Genomic DNA, 11962 nt, shown 5'->3' with positions numbered 1-11962 from the left:
TAAATTGATATAGATATACAATATAGTTCAAAACATTATCTTCGATATATCGATTTATTTTTTTGATATCACTTAAAAAACTTTGATACTGTTTCAAAATCCATTATTTTTGTGTTTTCATATTTAATAACTTTTTTTGTAGTTTGGATATCGAAAAAGTCAAAATAGAATTTTACAGTTCATTTAACGGGTGCATAGCAAACTCTTGAACTTTAAAACATTGATCGTCAATATCTTGAACCGACATAAAAATAATAATTCCGACAAAATATTGAATATGCAAATCGTTGAATAGTAAAATCTTGAACAGCAAAATCTTGAATAAATAATTCCGACCAAATATTGAATATACAAACCATTGAATGGCAAAATCTTGAATATATAAATCATCAAAAGGCAATATCTTGAACGTTAAAATCTTGAATTTTTTAAGGGGCCTGCATGTCCGGTATAGAGTGAACGATTTCGATAATTTTTTTTTATGGACTCTTTACTCATACAGTGATGCCATGCTAGCGGCACTCGTCGCTTCGCTCCTCGGCGCCGTCGCTCCGCTCCGCAAATCGAAAATATCCCCCGACTTGCTGTGCAACACCACGTCAAGTTGGTCACAGGGTAACCACAGGTTAACCACTGTACGTACAACCACTCTTATCGGTCCTTATCATTTTTCGGACAAGTGCTTATCACTCGGATTAACTTTTATTCCAAAATTGGGAAAATTGTACATTGGGACAAAAATATTTTGGGTGAATTTGGATACTCCCGGAATTATTAATTCAAGATTTTGACGTTCAAGATATTGCCTTTCAAGATTTTTCCGTTCAATATATTGCTTTTCAAAATTTTACCATTCAGTGGTTTCCATTTTCAAGATTTTATTGGAATTATTAATTCAAGATATAGCCTTTCACGATTTTGCCATTCAACTGTTTGAATATTCAAGATTTATTTATTCAAGATTTCGCTGTTCTTGCAAATACTGTTGTCAAGATATCGACGTTCAATGTCTTGAAGTTCAAGATTTTGAAGGCCTCCCCATTTAACCTTCTCGGCATTTTCGATTGCAAAACAGTTTTTGCTATGTTTTCATTCGTAAAACGGAGACAACACATGTGATGTGGCGTCATCATAACAATAATAAATTAATAATGTTATAGTTTTTGTTCTAATTCCGCGTCTGGTTATAACTATAGGTTTATTTTATTTGTGTATCATACAAAGAGTGATTAACGAAGGATGCATTATTGAAATTCTGCTTTTTGGAATTTCAATGTCACACCAGATTTAGAACTCGTATGATAATATTATGATATGCGACTATAATAGTGATATAAATGATATTACCGTTTATGTTAACCATCGCATCGAAAGATTTTCGTCCAAGATAATTGGACGCCACGCACTTATATTGACCGCCGTCCGTTCTTTCCACTTTAGATATAATCAATGTATTATTTTGAAATACCTGCAGTAAGTATATTATAGTATGGATTAATGTTATAATCGACAGTACATTAATTTTAAATATATTATACCAAATATTAAAAAGTAAAATAAATGATAAAAGTCAACAAAGTACTGATAATAAGTTAAATTCGTTATAAAAAAAAGAACCAAGAAAGTAGCTCTGCTGTAAATATATTGTTAATAGCCAATATAGGTAACGAGTGATGTTCATAATAAATTATATTTTATTGTGATATTGATAATGGATATGCAAATGTAATTTTCAAATTTAATTTTGAATCATTGAATGTTTAATAAACATTGTTTATACATTTTTAACTTTATTTAACTACTCAATTGACTTGATAACAAATGTCAACATGTCAACTTCAAATGAAAAACATTTTTGAATATTTATGTATTCATGATATTTTTAAATCGCTATAAGAACGACTTCCCTGGAACCTTGTATTAAAAAATTAAAACCTTTGATCAACATTTTTAGGATGCATGGTGTGCCGTTGCCGTATAAACAAAAATGCTCGATTTTTATATTATGAAGAGCAGTAGGTTAGAAGTGGGCCTAGGTAAGAAATTGTATTAAATTTGACATAATACCATATAAATTATAATACAATAACCTATTTACCTTTGGAACCTTGTTAGAAATTCTCAATTCTTAAATATAAAATTTGAACATTTTATAAAATTTTAACTACTATTTTTTATTTTTTAAATTTTATAAATATTGTCAAAAATCGAACATTAAATGCTTACAAAAAAAAAAATCTGACCAAGGTTTTTAATATTTTTCAACTGCTATTTTAACAATAAATCAGGAGCCTTGTATTATATATTCACGCTTTTTTGCCCAACAGATAACACTTTTTGATCTTCATAGAAGAACAAATTAAAAAAGGTGGTTAAGTGGATGTCGCTCTGCTGTACAGTAGGTTACAAGTGGGTAACTGTATAATGGATAGTATTAAATTTGAATTCAATGATATAATAACACTGTATAAGAAAAACGATTCTGAGCGGAGATGGTATGTCAGTCCAGGTATAAGATATATTATATACTTATATATGGTATTAAAAAAAAATTGACCAATATTAGGTATCTATAATAAATTCCAAATTAATCATATCACAATATTCATGAGGTACTTATAACGCGTTATACATCAACAACAAACCGTGATACTATCATAGATACATATAATAGTATACTTCAGAAGTTTCCTAGCTAAGTACTCACGAGTAATATTATACTATCACAAAAAAATAACAAAAATAGTTATTCTAGGTTTTTTAATATACATATAATTTCGTCCACATTCGAGCTTAAAATAACTATAAAAATAAACTGTGCTTATGTATTTTTTAGATTTTTGGTAACAGAATTAACTACTTACGTGGAATCTTGTTTAAAATTTTCAATGCTTAGGGATAAAAGTTGAACATTTTATATATTTTTAACTACCAAATAATTATTCAATTTTAAATATGATAAATTTTGTCAAAATTATATCTTTAAATCCTTATAAAAAAAATTGTACCTATGTATTTTTTATATTTTTCAACTGCTATTGTAACAATATATCAGGAGCCTTTTATTAATCTTTTACACTTTTTGGTCCAACAGATAAAACTTTATTGATATTTATAGAAAAAAAAAACTAAAAAAATTGAAAACTGACAATGTCCGTAAACAGCTCAAAAAGAGTCAAATTATTTTCAAAATTTTATCGTATATAGAAAATACTAATATAAACATTTAGTGAAATTTTCAAGTATCTACAATCATTTGTTTTTTAATTACAACAAAATAAGAAAATCGTTACGTGAGAAATCGAGTGAATATCAAATGTTGTAAAATATGAATTTCAAACGCTCATAAAAATTTAACTTGACTTGCTTGGAGAAATTTTTTTTTTTTAAAAGGTAAACAAACTTATGAGAAGTCTTGTATTATATTTTTATATCTTAGATTTAAAAAGAAAATTTTTCATGAATTTCTAACTAAAAATAATTTGCAAATTTTCGTCATTTTTACGTATTTTGTCAATATTTGAACTTTAGATGCTTATAAAAAAAATTGTTACTATGAATTTTTAATCTTTTTCATCTGCCTTTGAAACAATAGTATAGGAACCTTCTGATAAATTTTCAAGCTTTTTTAACCAACAAATTTTATTGATATTTATAGAAAAAAAAACTCAATAATATGGAAACTGAAAATGTCCGTAAACAGCTCAAAATAAGTCAAAATATTTAGAAAATGCTATGATGTATATAAAATGCTAATATGAACATTCAATCTAAATGTTATGCACCTATGGTCATTTGTTTTAGAGTTGTACCAAAAACCAAAATAGATTTTCTCGAAAACAGATTTTGCGTAAAAATTCCCGTTTTTCCTTAATTTTTGATTTGTTTTTCACGGCGCTTTTGAAAACTACTGACCTTTTGACCCCCCCAAAGTACCAACTAGATTCACTTACCTCTTAGAAAAGGTACTGTTGAAGAAAATCCAAGCACTTTTACTGCCCTAAAAGGTGATGACAGACACAAAAAAAAATTTAAAAAATTTAAAAAAATAAAAAATAAAAAATAAAAAAAACACACATCATTGTAAAATAAATACATTTATCGTTCCACTCAGAATCTAAAATTGATATATGAAATTGTCAGTAAGCAACATAAAACAAGTTAAAATATTTTGAACATTTTATCAAGTATAGGAATTGATAAAATAAACATTCAGTGAAATTCTCACGTATCTGTAGTTATACTTTTTTGAATTACAACAAAATCGCTACATGAGAAATCGTGTGAATATCCAATCTTGTGAAAATATAAACTTCAAACGCTCATCAAATTTTAATTTGATTTTTTTTTGTAGACATTTATTTTTTTCTCATAAAGGTCGACAACTTATAAAGAATCTTGTATTATATTTTCAAATCTTAGATTTAAAAAGAAAATATTTATGAATATCTAACTAAAAATAATGTGCACATTCACGTGCATTTTACGTATTTTTACTTTTGATCCCCTCAAAGTACCAACTAGATTACACTTTCCTAGCAGAAAAGATACTTTTGAAGGAAATCCAAGCAGTTTTACTGTCCTAAGAGTGAATGACATGCTCAAAAAAAATAACATGAATCAGCTCAGAATCTAAAAATTATTTTAAGTGGTAACTGGTAATCAAACTTTTTGTAGACTTAAACTGCTAGAGTAAGATTTTGGTGGGGGGTTTTGTCCTAGATTTTTTATGGGTTTAAGAGCAGGAGTATAATTGCATAAGATAGAAATTTTTTAGGGATGCAAAGTTATTGGAAAAATTATTCCTAAAACGTTTGATTTATTGAAATAAATATAAAGTAAATAATTAATAGAACATTTTTTAACAACAGTCCACGATTATATATAACCAGATTTTTCACTGAGTTTGCCCGAAAGATCAATTACCGTATACCATAAAATAATCTTACCTGAACTCTTTGGCCAAGTTCTAGATAAATGTCGTCTTTGGCCCACGTTATCAAAGGTTCCGGGTCCCCTACGGCTTTGCACGAGAGTTGTAACTCTTCACCGACCAACACCGTCTTCTTCTCTGGTACCACGATTACATCCGGAGGCGCTATATAGACAACAATATATATAATACATAAGTAAAATTCGCCACATTATTAATTAAAACAACTCGTTACCGACAACATCTGTCAAACAATAGTAACCATTTAGGTACAGCACTGTTGCAGACAATATACTATGTAGATTATAGCATATAATATTATTATGTTACATATTTTATGTCTTATAATTAATTAGAATCATTACTCACTGCAATGAAAATCGTTTTCGGTTAATTTTTTCAACGATTTTTCGCTCATTTCTACTGGTAAATAGCACAACGGGTCGTGATCCCCGAATACATCTAGCTTGGGATAATTTTTCTTCAGCGCGTTTACAAACAAAAGAATATTGCAATCACACGTCAACGGGTTATGGTCAAGTATCCTATAGTAGAAAACATTGATGTTTTGTTTAGACAATTATAAAATTCAAAAAACGAATGTATAAGAATTATTATAATAATAATAATATATTGTATATTGTACACAGTTCATGTTGACTTACAGACGACTCAACGACACTGATGAATCGAATATCCCAGGTGGAATGTTTCTTATCATATTGTGGCTTAAATTCCTATTTATAATATATAAAATGTAATTTTCACTTGGCTATACAATACGATCACAAGAAAAAAGTGTTTAATAGTTACAGTGTATCCAGTTTTATAAGTCCCTTAAACATTTCCAAATCAAGCTTATGAATTTTGTTGGAACCCAAGAACAAGTATTTCAAACTCGTTAAGTTATTAAAAACCCCAGATTCGATGTCTTCGATCTTATTTCCACTCAAGAATCTAATAATTAAATAATTTATTACATAGATAATGTATAGGTGATATATTATCATAAAAATAAACATATAACCACTAGCTATTTGTTAATTTATATTCTTACAATCTCCAAAGCTTTGAAAGGTTTGCAAATGCACCATTTTTCAAATTATTTATTTCATTGTCGTTCAACGTTCTGAAAAATATTTACATTCTGGATTATAATTAAATAATAATGTCTATGTCTTCAAAAGTGTTTATATTAGGTATATTATAACTCATAAGGTTTATATTATCTGTAAGATGGGTAAATGATTTCGGTTTGATATCCCGGAATTTATTATAGCTCAAGTCACTGGGATACAATACAGTTTGTTCAATTATTTTCATAAAAAAAATATGATTATGTCATAATATTATTGGTCTTGTATTTTTTTTTTTTTTTTTTATTTAAAACATATATTTACAATCTATTTTACAATAATCAGTAAGTATGATGACAAAGTTTATATAACATTATAAAATATTCGAATAGGAAGACCCTCAGTAGTGTCACCTGACCAATACCGTTTGTTTAATTATTATCTTACAAAGTATATGATTATTTCATTATATTATTGTCCTCGTGTTATGTAAATTATTTTACTTGTTTTTCTATTTTTTTTGTGTGCTTAGGTACCTGCGGATATCTAGTAGGATATTGTAGTAATCATTAATTTTTTGTTTATACAAATATAAATATATAATTCAAAAAATGAAAGAATAACAATTATTATTATTATATATTAAAAATATAAATATTTTAGGCAGTTCATGCTGACTTACAAAAGACTCAACGACGTTAATGAATCGAATATCCCTGGTGGAATGCTTCTTATCAGATTATGGCTTAAATCCCTATTTATAAAATATAAAATGTGATTTTCACTCGCTTATATACAATACGATCACATGAAAAAAGTGTTCAATACTTACAATGTATCCAGCTTTATAAGTCCCTTAAACATTTCCAAATCGAGCTTATGGATTTGGTTCTGTTCCAAGGATAAGGACTCCAATCTCGTTAAGTTATTAAAAACCCCAGATTCGATGTTTTCAATTTTATTTTTAACCAATGATCTAATAATTAAATAATTTATTATATGCATAATATATAGGTGATAATATTATATAAATAAAAATATGACTACTAGCTATTTGTTAATTTATATTCTTACAATGACTGAAGCTTCGAAAGGTTTTCAAATACACCGTTTTTCAAATTACTTATTTCATTGTAGTCCAAAGTTCTGAAAATATGTTTACATTCTAGATTATAATTAATTAGTAATGTCTATGTCTTTAAAAGTGTTTATATTATGTAGGTATATTATAACTCATAAGGTTTTTAACTCTGTAAGATGTGTAAATAATTTCGGTTTGATATCACCGATTTGATTATAGCTCAAGTTCCTGGAATACAATACAGTTTGTTCAATTATTTTCATAAAAAATATATGATTATGTCATAATATTATTGGCCCTCGTGTTATGTAAATTATTTTACTCGTTTTTCTATTTCTTTTGTAATTATGTACCAACTTATATATGGATATTGATCATGTGTAATACCGATATAATTATTGTTTTCATTAATATCGAAGCTTTCACGAGTTACAGCTTTAATTATCATATAAAAAATGTACCTATTTTCCCTAATCCTATAATGTTCACTTTGAGACTTAAAAGTTGAAAAGAGAATCAAATATCCCAGGTGGAATATTTCTTATCATATTGTGTCATAAATCCCTATTTATAAAATATCAAATGTAATTTTCATTCGGCTATACAATACCATCACATAAACAATTTGTTGAATACTTACAGTATATTCAGTCTTGCTAATCCCTTAGATTGTAAAAAATCTAGATTATGGATTTTGTTGTGATCCAAGTTTAAGTTCTCCAAACTCGTTAAATTATTAAAACACCCAGTATCGATGTTATCAATTTCATTTCCACTCAAGAATCTAATGATTAAATAAATTATTTTATAGATAATGTATAAGTGATAATATTATATAAATAACCATATATTCATTAGCTTATTTGTTAATTAATATTCTTACAATTTATGAATCTTTGAAAGGCTTGCAAATGCACCATTTTTCAAATTACTTATTAAATTGCCGCTCAACCTTCTGAAAATATGTTTACATTCTGGATTATAATTAATAAATAATGTCTATGTTTTTAAAAGTGTTTGTAATAGGTATATCATGACTCATAAGGTTTTTTAATTCTGTAGGTTGGGTAAATAATTTCGGTTTGATATCACCGATTTTATTATAGGTCAAGTCCCTGGAATACAATACAGTTTTTTTTAATAATTATTATCATACAAAATAAATGATAATTCATAATATTATTGGCCTTGTGTTATGTAAATTATTTTACTTGTTTTGTATTTTTTTGTACTTAGGTACCTGCGGATATCTAGTAGGATATAGACGTGCGTGAAGTTGCTCCCTGCCCCATCATGACTGATTCATTTGAAAGTTATGGTATCATTTTGCAAATAATTTGTAAATATTTGAAAAGTGTTTTCAGAATTTGCAATTAAATTCTCTGTCCACTATAAAAAATATAAGACAAGGGGGCCAATTTCACGCAGCCCCTCTTTTGGGCTACAAATTTCAAAATGATATCAACAGTTTGCAAATAATTTCCTTGTCCGGTATAAAAAAGTTAAGACTAAAAAAAATATAAAAAGGATTAACAAAACCCATTTTAAAGAAAAATACAAATAAATAATATAGGTACCATACATCATAGTATTATCAAATACATATTTTTATTTAAATTAAATATTTAAAATAAACATTTTAAATTTGATTTTATTACTATAATTTAAGGTTAAAATGCTTATTTTTTGTGGCAAATATGTTAGGAACATCTTCAGGATTAATAATATTAGCTAAATCCATTCAATATGAAGTAACAATAGATCTAGTAATAGAATTACTAAACAATGTTTTTATTCACTATAATAATGGAAAAGGTTTTCAATTCTCACATAATATGGACATATAAAACAGTAAACTTTTATACAGGGGAATAAACAGATTTCCGTTGGCATCATAGAACTCTGAAGGGGCTTAGCCCCACCATTCTACGCCTATGGTTATGCCTTGTTCTACACTATTTTTTTCTTCAAGATTAAAATGACTTCCCTGGTCATGTGGGACACTGAAATCATCAATCTCGTTATTCAGCTATTTGGAGATTGGTGTTGTAAGATATATTTCTACGTAATTCTAAAGTTTCTAAGCTTAGTAACTTTAAATTGATTTCGCCACTAGTGTGAAGGGTTCATAGAATATGACATTTAACATTTATATTTAAAAACTAACAATATAAACAATAACTCTAATTTATAATTTTAAAAATGTAATTTTGTATAAAAATCCAAAATGAAGAAAAAAACCCTAAATAGAAATTAAACGGCTAATTTAATATACAATAAATATAGATTTTATTCAAATTATGTATTATCTATTAAATATAGATGTACATTTTGTATTTGTTTGTCTAAGCATTTTTTTTTATTCAAATTAGATTTTTTATTTTTGTCTGTACGTTTTTTATACTCAAATAATATTTTTTGAATGAACTCTTCATTTTAGGTTTTTTAATATAATTTACATTTACATGGCTTATCGAAATTAGCTTTTTTACGAAAAATAAAATTTTAGTTTTTTTTTTTAGATTTTTTAAGTTAGATTTTTTATTTTTTTGTCTAAAGATTTATTTTTATTAAAATTGAATTTTATTCAAATTAGATTTTTATGAGATCCTAATTTTAGGCTTTTTTAAGAATTATATTTTTATTAAAATTGCATTGTTTATTTTTGTCTATAAGGATTATTAAAAAATATCTTATTGAAAAATCTATATTAAATAAAAAAATATTAATAAAAATTTATATTTGATAAGAAACCTTTACCTATTAAATAAAAAATATTGATTGAATAAAACTAAACAAAAAAACATCTAAATAGAAAAAAATAAAAATAACAATAAAAATGTATATTTAATAAAAAATCTTTATTAGAAAAATAAAATCCATATTACAACAATAAAACAAAAAAAAATAATATTAAAAAATCTATATTTAATAAAAAAAATTGTAAATTTAATAAAAATCTATATTTCATAAAAAAATCTGTATTAAATCAATTTTTGATAAAAAATTAATAATAAATCTACAATTGTTGATAAATCTATATTTAATAAGGAAATCTGTATAAAATCAATTTTTGGTAAAAAATCAATAATAATTTTCTATGTTTGTTAAAAATCTGTGTTTATAAAAAATCTATGGGTACTTGATAAATTAATTAAATGTAGTTATTAAAACCCCCAGTCTCGATGATTTCAATTTTATTTGCAACCAATGATCTCTCAATTAAATAATTTATGATATGGATAATTGTATAGTCAATAATATTATATAAATAAACATAAAACTACAATCATATTTGTTAATTAATATTAATACAATGCCTAAAGCTTTGAAAGGCTTGCTAATGCACCATTTTTCAAATTACTTATTTCATTGTATTTCAATATTTTTAAATTATGCTAACATTCTGGATTATAATTAATTAATAATGCCTATGTATTTCAAAGTGTTTATATTAGGTATATTACAACTCACAAGGACTTTAACTCTGTAAGATGAGTAAATTATTTCGGTTTGATATTTTATTTTTTTCTAAGTACCTGGAATACAACACAATTTGTCTAATTATTATCATACAAAATATGTATATGATTATTTCATAATATTATTGGCCCTCGTGTTCGAAATTATTTTGCATATTTTACTATTTTTTTTTGTACTTAGGTAACCGTGGATATCGAACATGTTTAATACCGATATAATTATTGTTTTCATTAATATCGAAGCTTGCACGAGTTACGGCTCTAATTGTCATAAAAAATATTTAATTTTCCCTAATCCTATAATGTTCATTTTGAATAATTATATCGGTATTACACATGATCGATATCCACGGGTACCTAAGGACAAAAAAAAAAATTTACATAACACGGGGCCAATAATATTAGGAAATAATCATATACATATTTTGTATGATAATAATTTAACAAATTGTGTTGTATTCCAGGTACTTAGATAATAATAAAATCAGGGATATCGAACCGAAATTATTTACCCATCTTACAGAGTTAAAGACCTTGTGAGTTGTTATAATATACCTAATATAAAAACTTTTAAAGACATAGACATTTTTTATTAATTATAATCCAGAATCTAAAAATATTTTCAGTAGGTTGAATGGCAATGAAATAAGTAATTTGAAAAATTGTGTATTTGCAAAACTTTCGAAGCTTCAGACATTGTAAGAATATTAATTAACAAATAATTTAGTAGTTGTAATATGAATTTTCTTCTCAAATAAAGATTTTGTACTAAACATAATTTTAGATTCTGAGTGGAACGATGAATGTATTTGATTTTACAATGATGTGTGTTTTTTTTTTAATTTTTTAATTTTTTAATATTTTAATATTTTTTGTGTCTGTGTACACGATAATTAGTCGAAATAATTCTTCGATTTTCAACTTCAGTATCTTGTTCGATCAGAAAGTGAATATCGTTGGTGCATTGGGGAGGTCAAAATTTCTCAGTAGTATTCAAAAGCGCCGAGAAAAACAAATGAAAAATTAAGGAAAAACGGGAATTTTTACGCAAAATTGATTTTTCACAAAATTGAATTTAGTTTTTGGTGTAACTTTAAAAAAAATCACCGTAGATACATGAAATTTTGACTGAATGTTTATCTTAGCATCTTCACCATAACATTTTCAAAATATTTATATTTATATTTTGATTTATTTTGAGCTCTTTACGGACATTTTCATTTTCCATTTTTTTTTAGTTTTTATTCTAAAAATATCAATAAAATTTTATTTGTTGGCTAAAAAAGCTTGAAATTTAATAGAAGGCTCCTAGTATATTGTTTCAAAGGTAGATGAAAAATATTAAAAATCGTTAGTCACAGTTTTTTTTTTTTTAAGCATTAAAGTCAAA

General features: G+C 25.8%; 1 protein-coding gene across 2 annotated transcripts in view; it reads right to left on the bottom strand.

Moving 5' to 3' along the window:
* Positions 1-11962, bottom strand: part of LOC100570096 (leucine-rich repeat and immunoglobulin-like domain-containing nogo receptor-interacting protein 2) — a 21040-nt gene that overhangs the window by 3129 nt on the left and 5949 nt on the right. Inside the window, exons 2-12 of one of the 2 annotated variants that reach the window (XM_029490894.1) lie at positions 7974-8045; positions 7731-7874; positions 7084-7155; positions 6842-6985; positions 6692-6763; positions 5991-6062; positions 5747-5890; positions 5599-5670; positions 5303-5478; positions 4950-5098; positions 1348-1468 (exon numbers count right to left, since the gene is read on the bottom strand). In XM_029490894.1, the coding sequence (XP_029346754.1) occupies positions 1348-1468; positions 4950-5098; positions 5303-5478; positions 5599-5670; positions 5747-5890; positions 5991-6062; positions 6692-6763; positions 6842-6985; positions 7084-7155; positions 7731-7874; positions 7974-8045 (1238 nt within the window). The remainder of the gene's footprint in view (positions 1-1347; positions 1469-4949; positions 5099-5302; positions 5479-5598; positions 5671-5746; positions 5891-5990; positions 6063-6691; positions 6764-6841; positions 6986-7083; positions 7156-7730; positions 7875-7973; positions 8046-11962) is intronic. The other variant, XM_003244567.4, reaches the window with a different exon arrangement.

The sequence above is a fragment of the Acyrthosiphon pisum genome, chromosome A2, assembly GCF_005508785.2.
Source record: "Acyrthosiphon pisum isolate AL4f chromosome A2, pea_aphid_22Mar2018_4r6ur, whole genome shotgun sequence".
Taxonomy (NCBI): Eukaryota; Metazoa; Arthropoda; class Insecta; order Hemiptera; family Aphididae; genus Acyrthosiphon; species Acyrthosiphon pisum.
This window is presented reverse-complemented; position numbering and strand designations above follow the sequence as displayed.